This window comes from Rhipicephalus sanguineus, chromosome 3 (assembly GCF_013339695.2).
Source record: "Rhipicephalus sanguineus isolate Rsan-2018 chromosome 3, BIME_Rsan_1.4, whole genome shotgun sequence".
Taxonomy (NCBI): domain Eukaryota; kingdom Metazoa; phylum Arthropoda; class Arachnida; order Ixodida; family Ixodidae; genus Rhipicephalus; species Rhipicephalus sanguineus.
The window spans coordinates 106006858-106022471 of NC_051178.1; the positions used below are offsets into that span (position 1 = coordinate 106006858).

General features: G+C 48.0%; 1 protein-coding gene across 1 annotated transcript; it reads left to right on the top strand.

Annotated features, from left to right (window-relative positions):
* Window positions 1–298: 298 nt before the first annotated feature.
* On the top strand, window positions 299–8072 carry LOC119386903 (tubulin beta chain-like). Its single transcript, XM_037654179.2, has 6 exons — window positions 299–416; window positions 3120–3228; window positions 4016–4126; window positions 6255–6699; window positions 6832–7268; window positions 7849–8072. The coding sequence occupies exons 1-6, from the start codon at window positions 360–362 to the stop codon at window positions 8028–8030; spliced, it is 1341 nt and encodes a 446-aa protein (XP_037510107.1). The 5' UTR covers window positions 299–359; the 3' UTR covers window positions 8031–8072.
* Window positions 8073–15614: the final 7542 nt, after the last annotated feature.

Consider the following 15614-nt stretch of genomic DNA (forward strand, 5'->3'; position numbering starts at 1 on the left):
TCACGTAATATTTTCTCATTATTTTCTTTATTTGTAACTCGATGTGCACATGCGCAACAATATATGATAATGTTTCAAAACGGTGAGTGGGGACAGATGTTGATAGTAGCGCAAGTCTGTCGTCCGCCCTCTTATCTCTGTGTGTCGTTTTTTTTGTGTTCGATACTCTTTTTGTTAATACGTCACGTGAGAACTCTCCGCATATCACGCAGCGTCAATTTCATTTGAGTTCGCCGATTGGATGGCGAGTCTAGCCTCACTAGTAAAAAACAGTTCGGTCCGTTGAAAGATCCCCCACTACGCTGCCAGTGTCGAGTGTTCCTGCTAGCGTTCCTTCAGCAGACATCTCCTGGCCAAAGATGCGTGAAATCGTCCACATTCAGACAGGGCAATGTGGAAACCAGATCGGCGCGAAGGTAAGCAGCCTCTTTCTTTGCTCATTCAGCCTTTAGCTTGCAGGATTGCCTCCGGGCGTGGGCGCGGTTAGGCCGGGCGGTATGTCAAGTTCCCGCTCCGGCTAAAAACGACGCGCCGGTTAATTCGGTATACTATTGGTGCTAGCGTACTTCAGGATTACGTTCGAGGCTTTATCGTTAGCACGCGTATATGAGTGGGCATCTTTGTGCAGTGTGTAGAGCTTCGTCTACAAAAGTAAGCAGCCGAATAAGCCCGACCCGCCCACAATGCCGGCGCGATGGTGTTGTTTAGGCCGTTGAGAAAGAGCTGCTCCAGTGTGACTCACTTTGAAAGACTAACGACCTTTGTTTTTCGCTCCTGTCTTTAAAGGGGACAGCAGTAGTCAACGTTCACGCAGAATGCCACCCCCTTGCGCGTAGTTCTTCACTCCTAGGCCAGCCTGCTTGTCCGTCTAGTCATTGTGGGTGCGGAACAATATCGTATCCGAGTTTTCCTTCCGTGACCTATCCGTCCTTCATTACGTTCACTCGGCTGGGCCATTTCGACCTGCTTTCGATTTGCGATTCCACAAATCCGCTGTGCACATATCGTGGCACTCCTAACGTCATCTAGGACGCTCTGCCAATTGCTTTAGGGGGCACGCTCTCCGTGGTAAAGATTCCCTGAAACAATCCATTCTCTTGACAACTTCTGAAAGTCGGCTAATAAGTCTTCCTAATCGTGTTAACCGAAGTCGGAATTGCTAACATCGTCCCGTGCATCGTATGTTCTACGCAATAGCAAAACGCGCGAGCGTTGGGGACGAACGCGGATGAAGCAGAGATGAAACCCTGCGTTGGTTCCTCAAGCGAAAAGGGAACCCCCCGCTCGTCCTCCGTCGGGTGAAGGAGCTTTGATCATAAGGGCATCAAAAAATCAGATCATAAGGGCATCAGCAAACCGCCCATTCCGCGTTGAGATGATCGACAGCACGAAAATCGCTTCGCTCTCTGGAGAGGTCGTATTCCCTTGCACCAGTGTTGTTTAGTCATGCGAGATCAGATTCAAAGGTTAGCTGATAGCCTTATTCCAAAAAGATTCCCATTTATTGCCATCGCATCCATTGCTTAGCCATGGCTGCTAAGCAATGTTTTTTTTTTGTTGTTGTTTTTTCTACAGGCAGCTATCAGTCATTGTGGCCACCCGGCCGCATTTGCTTGTTTAGTGTCCATTTTGTGTGGCTTCTTACGGGGTGGTTTGGCTACGTGTTCTGTGTTAGTGTGGTGTTACTCCGAGACGCATTTTCAGCAGCGCGAAGATATTTCAAGTCACTGGTGTCGCATCGTCTTATCGGCTTCTCGTCATGCTTGGCTTTTACCTCTTATCTGAATTTGCGCGGGTATTGTCGGTGTTTTTAAGTCATAGTTGCCAGGCGACTTTTCAACCTTTAGCTTGCTGTCTTATTAACGCATCGAAATAAACTGCACTTCGTCAGTGTTCGAAGCCGGGGTGGCCGATATTGCAATGTTCGGGTCAGTTCAAGTGGTAGTACTTCGACTTTTGTCTGAAGACCCCTAAAAAAACCCTTCAATAAGGGACCACTTCCATCTGGCTTATCGCGCCCTCAAAAAAAAGTCAGCATCGAGTAGTTCTTCGCGAGAGTTTCTTCTTGCGCATCAAGGGCGTAGCCAGAGTTGGTCAACCCTCCCCCAAATTTATAGCTATCATAATGAAGTAGTTGTGATTTTTCTTAATGTAAGTACCTGAAACCTCATTTTAACGGTATCTAATGGTCGTCGGTAGATCCAACAAAAAATACGTGATACCGTGGTGGTGTAGGGGCAACGGTGCTGGGCTGCTAACCCGAAGGTCACGGGTTCGATCCCGGCCACGGCGGTCGCATTTAGATCGAGGCGAAATGCTAGAGGCCCGTGTAATGTGCGATGAGAGTGCACGTTAAAGAACGTCAGATGGTCGAAGAGTCCTCCACTACGGCATGCCTCATAATCATATCGTGGTTTTGGCACGTGAAAACCCAGAAATGACTTTTTACGTGATATTCGAAAACTGAATCTAAAACTGCGATTCAAGGGACGCTCATCACTCAGTTGCAAAAAAATATTTGGTGGTGGGTTGCGGCTTGGTGCATATTCTTGCGAGATATCGGAAGCTGCAATGGCCTTGCCAACTATAGTGCAGTTAATCATGTCCTGTACTGTTATAGCCCTCCCGCCCCGCTAGCTATCTGCGCCTGACGTGGTTTGGCACGGCCTCTGATCTGCCCACCCTTTACCAAGCTGCGATGTGATGTGATGACTTAATCATGAAATGGCATCACAAATTCGGGTGAGGTATTTCTCGTGTTGACGCCGTGGGACTCCGCCGACGGTTAATTTTCCCGTTTGATTAGGCATCTAAGGCTTCCGCCTTAATAAATGCACAGCTTAACTATTCGCATGCCTACACGAACACTCCTCAGGTGTCGCTGCCATTGGCAGTAAACTAAATACCTTGTCAGGCAGGTATTGTTTCCAACTAAGTCATCGGCTGTGACGATATTCGACAGATATCGCCCACCTGCAGCTCAGTGTTTTTTCTTTTTCATATCTGGCCCCAAGCTGGAAAGAGATCCAGTCAACAATTGCGTACACGATACCTCGGATATCTGCAGAGGTCTGTTGACCATATAAGCTCTTTACGAGGAATGTCTTTCACCCTTGCAGTTCTGGGAGGTGATCTCCGAGGAGCATGGCATTGATCCCACCGGCAGCTACCACGGTGACTCAGACTTGCAGCTGGAACGTATCAACGTCTATTACAATGAAGCTCATGGTGAGGTCCATACATTACTCCTTGGCTGTTGTGCGTTGCCCAGTGATCTATCGTTTTGTACCTTTCGTGTGCCCTTTTTATCCCAAAACATTGTGGCTCTCCATTTCCCTATTGAGATTGCTACGTTACGCTTATATCGGGCAGCATGTTAAAGCATAGAAACGCACGACAAGTGCAGTGGTACCACGGTGTAACAAAGTATTTCTTACACCGTGAGTAGAACCAACCTTATACGTTCTTCACGGGGCCGCAGCCGTCGCAACGCAGTAAACGGGGAAACGCAAAGCGCCAAGATCTCGTTAAAACTGGCGAAAGAAGCGTCGCCATATAAGAGAAAAGCATCACCGCACACGTCCTTTCCTCAGTGGAATTAGTTTATGGTTAAATGTTCTTGGTGTTAGCTTGCCATTCCTTTCGCGCCTCGGCAAGGACCCTCAACGTTTTCCTCCACTTAGGTGGCCTTGCGCCAGTCAACATCGAAAAACTCAATCGAGGTGCCTCCTCAGCACATCCAGCGCCACAACAGTTCGTGACGTAGTCGACGGGAACATTGCCGGGATAACGTGTGTAAAGGGGGATTGTGATGCATGGTTGTCAGCAGAATATATGTCGAGACAGGACCCCAGAAATGTCATGCGCGGGTAAACGTCTAGATGGCGGTTGACCACAATGCCACAACACGCGACTGTATTTAGTGTTGGTGCACTCGCAACCGCACACTCTACATAAATCCTACCCACGGACAGCGGAATCTTGATTTGTGACTGTCTTATTTTTCTCTGTGCAGGAGGCAAATACGTGCCGCGTGCAATTCTTGTGGATCTGGAGCCAGGCACCATGGACTCCGTGCGGTCTGGACCCTTCGGACAGATCTTCAGGCCAGACAACTTTGTCTTTGGTACGTAGTTTCGCATTTGTAGCTTCTTCGACGTTTCAACTTTTCTGGGCAGCTGTCTCGATCAGTTGACGTTGTGGCGAGTCGTGTATTTCGTTTTTTTGCCGCGGCGGCAGACTTCGCGAAAAGCCCGGCGCCGGCGAGTCAACGGAAATCTGGGTGTACACAAATAGGCCCTCGAAGTTGCGCCTATCACATGCACATTGTGAATCCCCGATGCTCGCTCAGTCGTGGACTTGTCAACGATCAGCCGTTTGTGATACTGAAATTTGACCCGTTATCGAGGTCACTTGTACTTTCCCGTTTGCACACTTCATTTTGCCTTTCGCTGGTGCAGTTCATTGTTTCACACATGACCGCCCTTGTTGCTGGTCGCGACAGAAGTATTGCGCTGCCAGTCACATGGGTGAACGTCCAATTCACGGCATGGAGAAAGGAAAAGGGGAGCAGTGCTCAATGCGAAAGGAATATAGATTGAAAAAATCTCGCTTGCCCCATTTTTTCCGATAGGCGAAGGGCTCCTATTTCTTTTTCTAATGTACCATGTCCTGGCAATCTGTCAACTTCATTTTGTTACCATTCCTTCGCACGAACCTGTTTTTAAGATTTATATAATCAGAGTTGGGCTATCTGAATGTTTTGTGCTAACCTTATCAAAATGTTTGATGGACAGTTGTGCGTGTGTCAGCACACCAGAGCTACACACAACTGACAGATACACTGCTTCCTGTTGATTTCGCGCCTTTTGAGTCTCCTCGCACGTTCTTTCTGCAGGATATTCGTGCTCGTTACTTAGTAGTGTTACATGTAAAGTTATATTGCGTGCAGTGCGCAGCACTCTGCTGTTTTTGCTTCCTTCTATGTCTCAAGTTTATTCAAATTTTTACCTTCCAAAATTTAAAAGGCCCTGAAATACACTGTAGGAATTGATGTAATGCGAAGCAGTCGGCGAGTACCTGCAAACACCTTGTCCTGTTTTAGGGACAAATCAAGACTCTCATGGCATGTCATTCGCCGTCTCATGTAGGAAAATTTTTTGGGAGGCTGGTTTCTTCATGTTCTTTGAAATAAATTCGACAGGCAATCAAACCACGGACTGCATCGACGGCGAGGGTTATTTTCGGCAAACTTTAATTTATTTCACTTTACTTCATTGTTACAACGCCACACTTAACGCGAACTAATGGCCCCTATGCTTTCCCTGGCCTAATTGTCGGTTGGGTTCAATTGGTTTTCCGTAAACGTGATGTGACCCTCTCGATCCGTTTTTGGTGAGCTGTTATTTCTTAGGCGTACTCACTTGACATGAATTTCACTCTGATCTGTCATTTATGTTCATCATTCGCCCATGTCATGCGACGGCAATTTATATATGTATCAAGTTCATTCACTGCCACGAGAGCACACAGACGTGGGCGGGTACATAGACTACGTCCAAATCCTTTTGGTTCTCCAAGACATGCACCCGAATGTGACATCAGCTTCCATAACTAAAATAAGCTCGAAGTCAAGCATGACCTCCTCATCCCCCACCTTCGTCCTTCCACGGAGATATACAGTCGCACCACTAAGCCGGAGGTCATGGGTTCTACTCCCCGCCAGTGTGCCCACATATTGATATGGTCTTTGCAGATATACCCTCATTTGCAGCAAACTCTATATAACTCGAAGGAACCCCCACACGCTTTGTCTCAGTGGCTAGATGCATTGATAATTATGACCTTTTGCAACAAATCGCACACATGTCCCATCACTTGCATTGCTGCTGCCCAGGTGTTTTTATTTCTGCTTTGGCACGTAGAGGCAGGTAATTTGGTTTCCTTCTAGATATTTCACAAAATTCTCACTTCAACGAAGCGCGAATGTTCAGCTACAACAAGCAACAGCGCCTAATATTTCTTAATACGAATAAGGAAGGTCCATTCATTCCTACCGGTGCACATTTGCACCTCATGAATTCCCAACGGTGAAGATTTTATTAAGCAGCTTTCAATTACCTTGAAGATATGGCGGGTAAACGAAGACCTTTAGTTTGTTTTCTATTCAGATTTGGAGTTCGAGTTATAGGAATTGTTATGTACCCTTTTTTTTTAGTTCCCTTGTCGCCTACGTTTATCCGATGTGCTTGCAGGCCAGAGCGGTGCGGGCAACAACTGGGCCAAGGGTCACTACACAGAGGGTGCCGAGCTCGTCGACTCCGTGCTGGACGTCGTTCGCAAGGAGGCCGAGGGTTGTGACTGCCTGCAGGGCTTCCAGCTCACGCACTCGCTTGGAGGCGGCACCGGTTCCGGCATGGGCACCCTGCTCATCTCCAAGATTCGCGAGGAGTACCCGGACCGCATCATGTGCACCTTCTCGGTCGTCCCCTCGCCCAAGGTTTCCGACACCGTAGTCGAGCCGTACAATGCGACCCTGTCGATCCACCAGCTAGTCGAGAACACCGACGAGACGTTTTGCATCGACAACGAGGCCCTCTACGACATATGTTTCCGCACGCTGAAGCTTACCACGCCCACGTACGGAGACCTGAACCACCTCGTGTCTGCAACTATGTCCGGTGTCACCACTTGCCTTAGGTGAGTCGTCATATCGGCCTTATCTTGGCTCGCTCTCCTAGCTACATTCAAAGAATACCAGTTAGATGGATATGGTTGTTTTGGGTATTAGCTAGCTCGCCCTAATGGGTTTGTGCCTCGTGCTCTTTCCAGGTTCCCAGGCCAGCTGAATGCTGACCTGCGCAAGCTAGCAGTCAACATGGTTCCCTTCCCCCGTCTGCACTTCTTCGTGCCCGGCTTCGCCCCCCTCACTGCCCGCGGCTCGCAGAAATACAGTGCTCTCACTGTACCCGAGCTGACCCAACAGATGTTCAACGCCAAGAACATGATGGCGGCGTGCGACCCAAGGCACGGACGCTACCTTACAGTGGCGGCCATCTTTCGTGGCCGCATGAGCATGCGCGAAGTGGATGACCAGATGATGAACATACAGAACAAGAACTCCCCTTACTTTGTCGAGTGGATCCCGAACAACGTCAAGACGGCCGTGTGCGACATTCCTCCGCGCGGGCTCAAGATGTCCGCCACATTTATCGGAAACACCACGGCCATCCAAGAGCTCTTCAAGCGAATCTCCGAGCAATTCACAGGTGGGTAGCAAGGGCCTCGCGTTGTTAATTGTAATATGGTGTGAAATGCAGAGTCTCGTTACTTCAAACACCGGTCTCTTAAATCGATGGAGGAAATGATGGCGGAATTACGGCTTCTGGTGGCTATTGGCTGTTATTAACGCCAGCCTTATCTCTTTCGACATTTGCAGGCAGTATGCTTGTTTTTCCTCGTGTATAACCTGTAAAAAATGTGCAGTAATACGCAGATAAAATCGAGTTGCGGTTTATAGGCAAATTCTTGTGCGCAAGTTGACTTACGGGTAATGCGAGAGAGAAGGCACTAAGCGGTGATATTTCTTTCAAATGTTTTCGCAATTGGAAAGTTAGTTATGCCCGAGAAAATACGGTAGACGCAGCTATGAGACGGGGATGCACCATTGGACTGTATGGCTTGCAGGACCTGTTTTCATTTTTCTTCGCGCGTAAAATATCGTATCAATTATGGAATGTAGGTGCAAGAGGCCAACGATGTCTTTCTGAAGAAACCATTCCCACTGCAGTTATTTTTTAACAGACATGTGCTCATTGTTCCGATTCGTGCACTTAATTTTCTACGCAGCCATGTTTCGCCGCAAGGCTTTCCTCCACTGGTACACGGGTGAGGGCATGGATGAGATGGAGTTCACTGAAGCAGAGTCCAACATGAACGACCTGGTCTCAGAGTACCAGCAGTACCAGGAGGCGACTGCAGACGACGAGGGAGAGTTCGAGGACGGGCCAGATGGCGACGCCGACGCTTAGTCAGACTTTTTTTTTTTTTCTCCTCCGTCGTTCTCACTCACCCCCCCCCCCCCCCCCCCCGCCACCCGTCTTCATTTTCTTGAGAATGAGATTTTTTGTTCATGTTTCGTTCTGAATAAATTTTCTTCAAGCCATGGATATGCCTCTTGTTCCACTGTAGAGCAAGCTACTGCAGTATAATGCCAGAAGTAGCATAGTGAGTGTTGCATACCACTCTTCCTGTACTCATGTCACCTCGTAGCCAACACTTCGAGACTGGCCAAGAAGAGTAGTTTCAAAAGAAAATCCTTAAAATTTGGTATATTATTCTTTAATTATTTTACAGCACGAGAACTTTCTAAGATGCACATATGACAGGACACAGCGCTATCAACTGAAATTTTTTATTCCGGAACCGGGTTTATACGGCAAGTACTGCAGATTGGGCAAGTTGGTGCATTACAATATCTTACTGGTATAGCGCAGCTCAGTTTGAGCATGAAGGAAAGAGGCAACAGGCACAGATTGTTAATGTGATTTTTGCGTAAACAGCGGTTTCTGGTCATGTGTGCTACGCAACAAGTCTAAAACAAATTCGGCAGATCCCACGCATTGTGGGAATCCGCATGCGAAGCAGTCGGCATGTAGCTTTCTATATTGTATTTTTGGCTTTGAGCCAGGCGTACGGGGCGGATCGACGTGTTTTTTAGTGTAGTAGCTGTGTGTGCATCGTGCGATTACCAGGCACGCACACTTCACTGACGTTTAAAAGGCAGCTTATGGTCTGACGTAACGTGACGACTCACTTTAGAGCACAGTCGTCAGTGTTATAGAGTGCACGCTAAAGGTCGATGATATGAATATCATACGTAGCATTCGGTAGCGTGTCCCTCCGGGGTCGAGCAGCGCTTGAATATTGCTTGCGGAATCGTTGAAATACATATGTAACGTTTATTAGACTGTTCTAAAAGTGGATCAACAATTCACAACCCAACAATGACGCCTGTATCATAGGAGTATATGCGGAATGTTTATTACCTCGTTGTAAAATTAGATAGCCAGCACTGCAAGCACAGTTGACGTTATACCGACATGACGCCTACGTATGATCTTTTTCGAAAGATCCATAATGGAACGGCAGCGCAACCACACACGGACTGAAGAAAGGAACACGGAACACAGCGCTAACTTACAACTGAATCTTTTATTTCAGTAAGGACACTTAAACGAACAACCACCGTAAGCTTCCCGCATGCGCAAACTGAAGGAACGCACCAATGACTGCGTATTGACAAAAAAAAACAAACAAACAAAGCGAACACAAGAAAACCTTGCTCGTCTAATTAATGAGAACTAACAGACAATAATGCCAAGGAAAGTATACGGGATGTTATTTGTTGTTATTAGAATATAAATGTGAAGAAAATAAAGTGGACAGGAAGATGACCACCGCAGTAGCTCAGTGATAGAGCATCGGACGCGTTATTCGAAGGTCACAGGTTCCGTCCCTGCCGGCGGCAAGTTAGGTTTTTGTTCACTTTACTTTCTTCACATTTATATTCTAATTACTACAAATAACATCCCCTATACTTCCCTTTGGCATTATTGTCTGTTCGTTCTCATTATTATTGTGCCTAACGAAGAAAAACGAGCCCTTGAAAAGTCATCTTCTTTCCTTCTTGCACATCTAAGCCACATGTACTCGTCTAAAAATTCACACCCACACTGAAATAAAAGATTCAGTTGTGAGTTAGCGCTGTGTTCCGTGTTCCTTTTTTCTTCAGTCCGTGTGTGGTTGCGCTGCCGTTCCATTATGAAGTACGACCAACAGGCCTAAGTTTCAATCTTATTACAATTTTTTTCTTCAAAAGCTGTTTCAAGAATTGTCATGGCTCAGTGGTAGAATGCTGGACTGCCACGCAGAATGTCTGGCTTCGGTTCCTACTGGTACCCTGATCCCTGATTTTTATTCTTTGCTCCCGCCAGGTCAACTCCACTGATGCCGGATTTTCTTAATGTTCTCGCGTTTGAATTAGGAATGTCTGTTCTCGCCGTTCCTGGTTAGATACAAACTGTGAAACACCTGTGGCGCATACCGGAATAACGCGGCCCGTGGGATACAGGGACGGGAGGATAGGGTTTCATGACATATACGACAGGATTTCCACGTTATTCATGTCATGACCAGACAGTCATGTTCGTCGTACCCTCATGCATTTCTACGCCGATTTTGGCCTACACCAAGTTAAGAAGGCGCCAACGAGAACACCCAGACATAGGCGGCTAGATAGGTATATTGATCGATAGAAACGTTCCACGTGCCTTAGGTTCGCTAAGAAATGCTTGGCATTTAAACAGTTATTTTTTATGACGGCACGAAGGTGCCAACAGTTAAACATAGGCGTTCAATTATCCGCTTTCCCGCACGGTTCGCAGAATACCGCCTCTCCTTTTATCCTCTAGCACGGCGAGTCAAGTGCCCACTGCCAAGTCAACACACCCCTGGGTCTCTTTGTTTCCGGCATGGCTGAAAAGGGCAGCACAGGAGCAGATAGCCAGACTGGTAAAAGACCGGGAGGGTGGAATGCCTCTTACTGGTCGGTTCTAATCGCGTGAAGACAATTTCTCCCCTGTCGGTGAACACCTTAATATGTCAATTACAAACAAACAAACAAAATCCGCCTAAACATCACAGCTTTGTTTCTTCTCCTTTCCCCTGACGACTCTCCATGGTTTCGCCTTCGCCAACCGCTCGCGCCATGTCAGCGCGGCGGCGTATTGCGGCCAGCGCGTCCCATTTCACTGCTGCTAGCGGTTGTTTTCCATATTTTGGTTGGACTAGAGGGCTAAGTCGTACCCCACAGAGTTCCGAACAGTCAATGTTGCCCGGTAACATAACTAGCGGTCTCAAACTGCACTTGAAAGCGAAATTTTGAGGTTAAATAGTGTTCATATAGGTACCAATTTTATAATAGGCATTTAGGCACAAACGCCACAATTAGGCATTTAGAGGCACTATAAAAACACTATAAAAGCCCTCCTTAACCCCTCATTCATGCTCGTATATCAAAGGGGGGCGATAGGAACGCAAGGAACAAAATAGACATTTGCCTAAAATCCCGTCTCTAGTGATTGGTGTAGCCCGTTGTGCGAATTGTGATGTTTTGTGTCTGCAGGAAACCAATTTCTTCCCGCTATCCGACGTGCTGGCTTTGAAACGAAAGTTCAACTTAGATTTTTATTTCTCTTTCACTACGTCTCGTTTTACGAAAGCAGGAACTATAACATTTAATCGGGCTTTATTGAGGGATCACCACGTTTTCTACGACGGCGTGGGAATAGTTTTCGCTTTAGGCTACGCCTACTTTTCTTTTAGACTGTGGACACTCTGCGTGCATGGGCCAGCACAAGCAGTACAAGGTCTTGGCTGGGGTTGGCCTGCATAGAACTCACGCGAGCGGCGCCGCTTTATCCAGCACTTTTTTTATTAGATGCGCACAGTGTCGTGCACGGAAATACCTTTGCTTGGACATGGCGTCGCGGACCGTCCTCTAGCAGGCTCGACCGGGCCTATATTCTACGTGCTTTAGAGGCGTTTGTATCCAATTTGCATGTTCTGCCCTTTCCACATTCTCTTGTGTGCACTTTTGATCATCGTCCTATTGTTCTAGAGCTCGAAATTCCATTTTCTTTTTCGGAAGAAGTAGCAGTTGTTTGGTGTACGAATACAACCGACAAGTGAAGCTCCTTAGAAATGGGACGCAAATGACTATGCGCCTGATCTCGCTGCTGGCTCTCATAAAGGCGGTAGGGTGGGGAGAGAATCTGCTGCGCTCGGTGGCGGGAACGACCGAGCGAGTGAATGTGCGGCGCGCGCAGCGCAACAGAGGGAGACGGGTAAAGAGGGGTGCAAGCGGTGATGCGGCGGCGACAGAGCGCCGCTCGCGGCGTTCGGCGTGCGCAGCGCTTTATTGTCTTTTTGTTTGCGCCGGCGCCGGGTGGGGAGATCTTCTGCTACTACCTTCGACAAAGCGCCCGTAGTGCTCTAGAATGATGGTTGTCTTTTCACAATCCACGATAAAGGTGGTGAAAGTGAAGACGGCCATTATAACCAGTTGTGCAAAGAGGTTATTTCTTGTAACCTTGAATTTCTGGTGCGCTAGAACCAAACCGCTCAAGGCCTAAACATTTCCTCTTAAATCACCGGCCACGGCAACCTAAAGCGATGCTTAAGAGAAGGGAGCTTCGACGGCGAGGAGGAGTGCGGGCCTAAGGAGCTTCGCTCCTAAAAACCAAGGCGCCTTGATGTTCGCGTCCTCCAGGACGCGCGCGCACGGCTGGTTTTGCCAGAACGCTGTGGCGTCTACACTGTTCAGTTAAAGGCCGTTCATTGCGTCGTCACGTTTTGAGAAGCTGGCCGATAGCGGAGCGAAGTTGCGCATCTCCCTGCGTGCCGAAACGCCGTCTCCCCCGGTGCGAGCTTGGCAGCGTGAGCTGCGTGAACGCTTCCAGTGCTTGATTGCTGCCGCGGCTCTGGCGGCGGCAGCGTGGCATTGTAGGCGGAACCGCTGTGCACATCCTGAGGTACTACTCTATGCGAGGCATTCGTTTTTCGGGCAGTCACACCGCTCTGTCTCTATGGCCATACAGGTACTACCTGCCCAGCCGCTTCCTAGGCATGATCGGTCTCTTTTCTCGACGCATTTCGAAGCGATGTCATGTTCGCCCATGCAGACAAACTGCGGCATATTACCGCCCATGCTTAGAGGGTTACCCTGTGTTTCTCAACAAGCCGCTGATTCTCTGCACGCCCCTCTGTCCCACGAAGAGGTAAAGGCCGCACTGCAGTCCATGAATCGTGGAACGGCTCCTGGGCGAAACAGTTTTACAGTTGAATTTTACCTGACATTTTCGAATGAGATTGGTGCTGCCTAAGCGCGGTTATCCGGCGGTGTTTTGAGGATGGCGTTTTCACTTAAGATTGTGAGATAGCCGCATTGTACTTAACCCAAAAGTTGACGCTTCCTCTGCTAGTCCTGAAGAATGGAGGCTTATCACGCTCCTTAATGTTCATTATAAGACCTTCGCAGCGGTAATAGTTCAACGTTTCAGGGCTATATGGTGGGTCATCATCAGGCTTCATCAGTGCCTGGACGACAAATACGCAGCTTGTCTTTTAACACACGTGATGTCATAGTCTATACGCTGTCGATGTCTGCGCGGGGTCTCCTTGTGTCTTTGGACCAGAATAAAGCGTTTGACCGATTGAAGCATGCGTATATCTTCAACGTGCTCACAGCCTTGGGCTTTTCGCATTCATTTTGGAATTAATTGAATACCTACGCCATTATAAAAAGCGCACTGGTTCTGGGTGCCTGTAAAAGTACTCCCTTTCCCAATACACGAGGGGTCCGTCAGAGATTTCCATTGTCCCCTGTGCTATTTGTCCTCAGCATTGAGCCATTTTTATGTGCTTCAGACGCGGATTCGCGCGTCCGAGGTCCTGTGCTTCCTGGCAGCAGTGTTGTGAAAGCTACAGCTTTTGTTGACGACATAACCCTGTATCTTTCAGATGAAGGTAGTGTTTCACACAGCCTGCGTTTATTCTTCGAGTACGTTGACATGTCAGGTGCAGCCCAGAACTTCTCAAAATCTCGGGATTTCTTCATTGGCTCTCCGAACTCAAGAAAGCTCCGTTTTCCCTATTCAAATAGCCACGCCCCTTTGTATTTTGGGTATTTTATGCAACCACTATGGCATTTGTGACTCCTTTTGGTTAACCGCTTTCTAAGAAGTAGGACGAAAAATTCAGGGCGCACAGGATTTCAATTTTCCCTTTTCGAGTGGAGGTACTTTGCGCAGACTGTATTTGCAGCATTAGGACAGCAGCGTTCCCAGAGAGGCTTCGCTTTCCATTCGGTGTCCGTACGCTGCCGACTACTGGCTCTGCGCTTCCTGTTGCGCCTTGTACAACGCGAAGAATCCCCCGCGCGAACCCTTGGTGTTACTTTCTGGGCACTCACCTCCGGTATTTGATGCCTAATGTGCACCTTAACAGAGACCCACAGGCAATAACACTCCCTGCATTTTATGCAACAGCTGTTGCATTTTTTTTCGCCATGTCCAGTCGATCTGTCCTCAAGTAAATATGCTGAACAATCCTATTGTTAATAGAACAGCTGCTCTGCTGCTCCCGTTAGTGCCTCCGGCTCGCCGCTTGCGCTCTAATCGTGGAGCGCTCTAACGACATCTTTTCTGGCTGGCCACCTCCGGGACTTCATGTGGCGCCTGGGATGGGCTGGGCTTCCCACTCTCCACCACCTCGAGCGGTGGAGAGTGGCCTGTTCAGCAACATGCCCGAACTGCTTCCTTCAGAAAACAAATCAGCAGGTTATGAGGCAATGTGTTATTGCTCCTATTTTCTGAAGGGCATGCTGGATTTCGCGGCCTCGGAGCAAATCGCTTCGTTTCTTCTTGGCGTTGTTCTCGAGCCCGCTTCGCGTGCCTTCTCATTATTGCCGGTGCTTTCTGTGTTTGCAGCAACCGCTGCGAGGCGGTTGCACCAGGCCGTCTCCTTTGCGCTCTCTCCCCGATTCTAGAGTGACTGAACTTGGAGCTTCTGTCTGTTCTGTCGGAGGAGCTCTTCTTTCTCGGTGACGAGGAATTCCTTCGGCACTGGTCTTGCCCATTTGTGTTGGTCTGTGAAAGACGCGTGCAGGTTCGGCCTGCCTGGTTTTGGTAGGCTGATGTGTCGGTTGGTACCGGCAGAAATACCATGTAAATACGCCAACTGTACATATTCCCGTTTTATTTTTTCTTTCTGTTTACCATGTAATGTGCACTTGTATACTCATCTTTCTGTGACAAACTTGATAAAACACCGATTTTACGTGTTGCCTCCGTGACATTTCTTGTTATAAGGCCATGTAACTGAAGTCTGTTTCGTCATTGTCGTAAACGTATGTCTAGCAAGCAAATCGTATGTTGAATTGTTCTTGATGTTCAACGTTTTTGATATCAATTTTTCTAAACAAACATAACCTAGCGTCCCCTAACCGACCGTCTACGAGCGTCCCCTTTATAGGCTGCGCGCCACCAAACTCGATAACAAAAAAAAAATTTAGTTTAAAGTTGGCCTAATGCCTTTTTACTTGTATTAAATCGATGTCGCTGTAGAAGAAAAAAAAAAAGACCATAAGCTCACAGCCCAACTCTCAGCCCCTTACGGCCGAATAGTCTTATTATTCTCACTATTTGTTTTGTCCCTTCTCTCTACTTTTCTGCGGACGTGTTTACTATTCGATTGTTCTCCCTAACATTCAAGGCATCAATAAGCTAGTGCCCGAACATTCAGAACATGCTCCGTTGTTTTCTTAGCTCTTTATGTTCAGCGTCGTACCTCCGCATAGCGCTCTCGATAACTATCATCACCATGAACGGTGCGCGCTTTCTTCGTCCTCTTCTGCTTCGCTCCCCGAATACGTGCGCCCGCCGCGTGCTCTCCCGTAGCGCCGATTTGTCCGGCGTGGTATGCAATAACTCGGATGTGTGAGAGAACGAGTGCAAAGAAAGAGAAATGAAGAGATAGAAGGACAGACAAAGCGA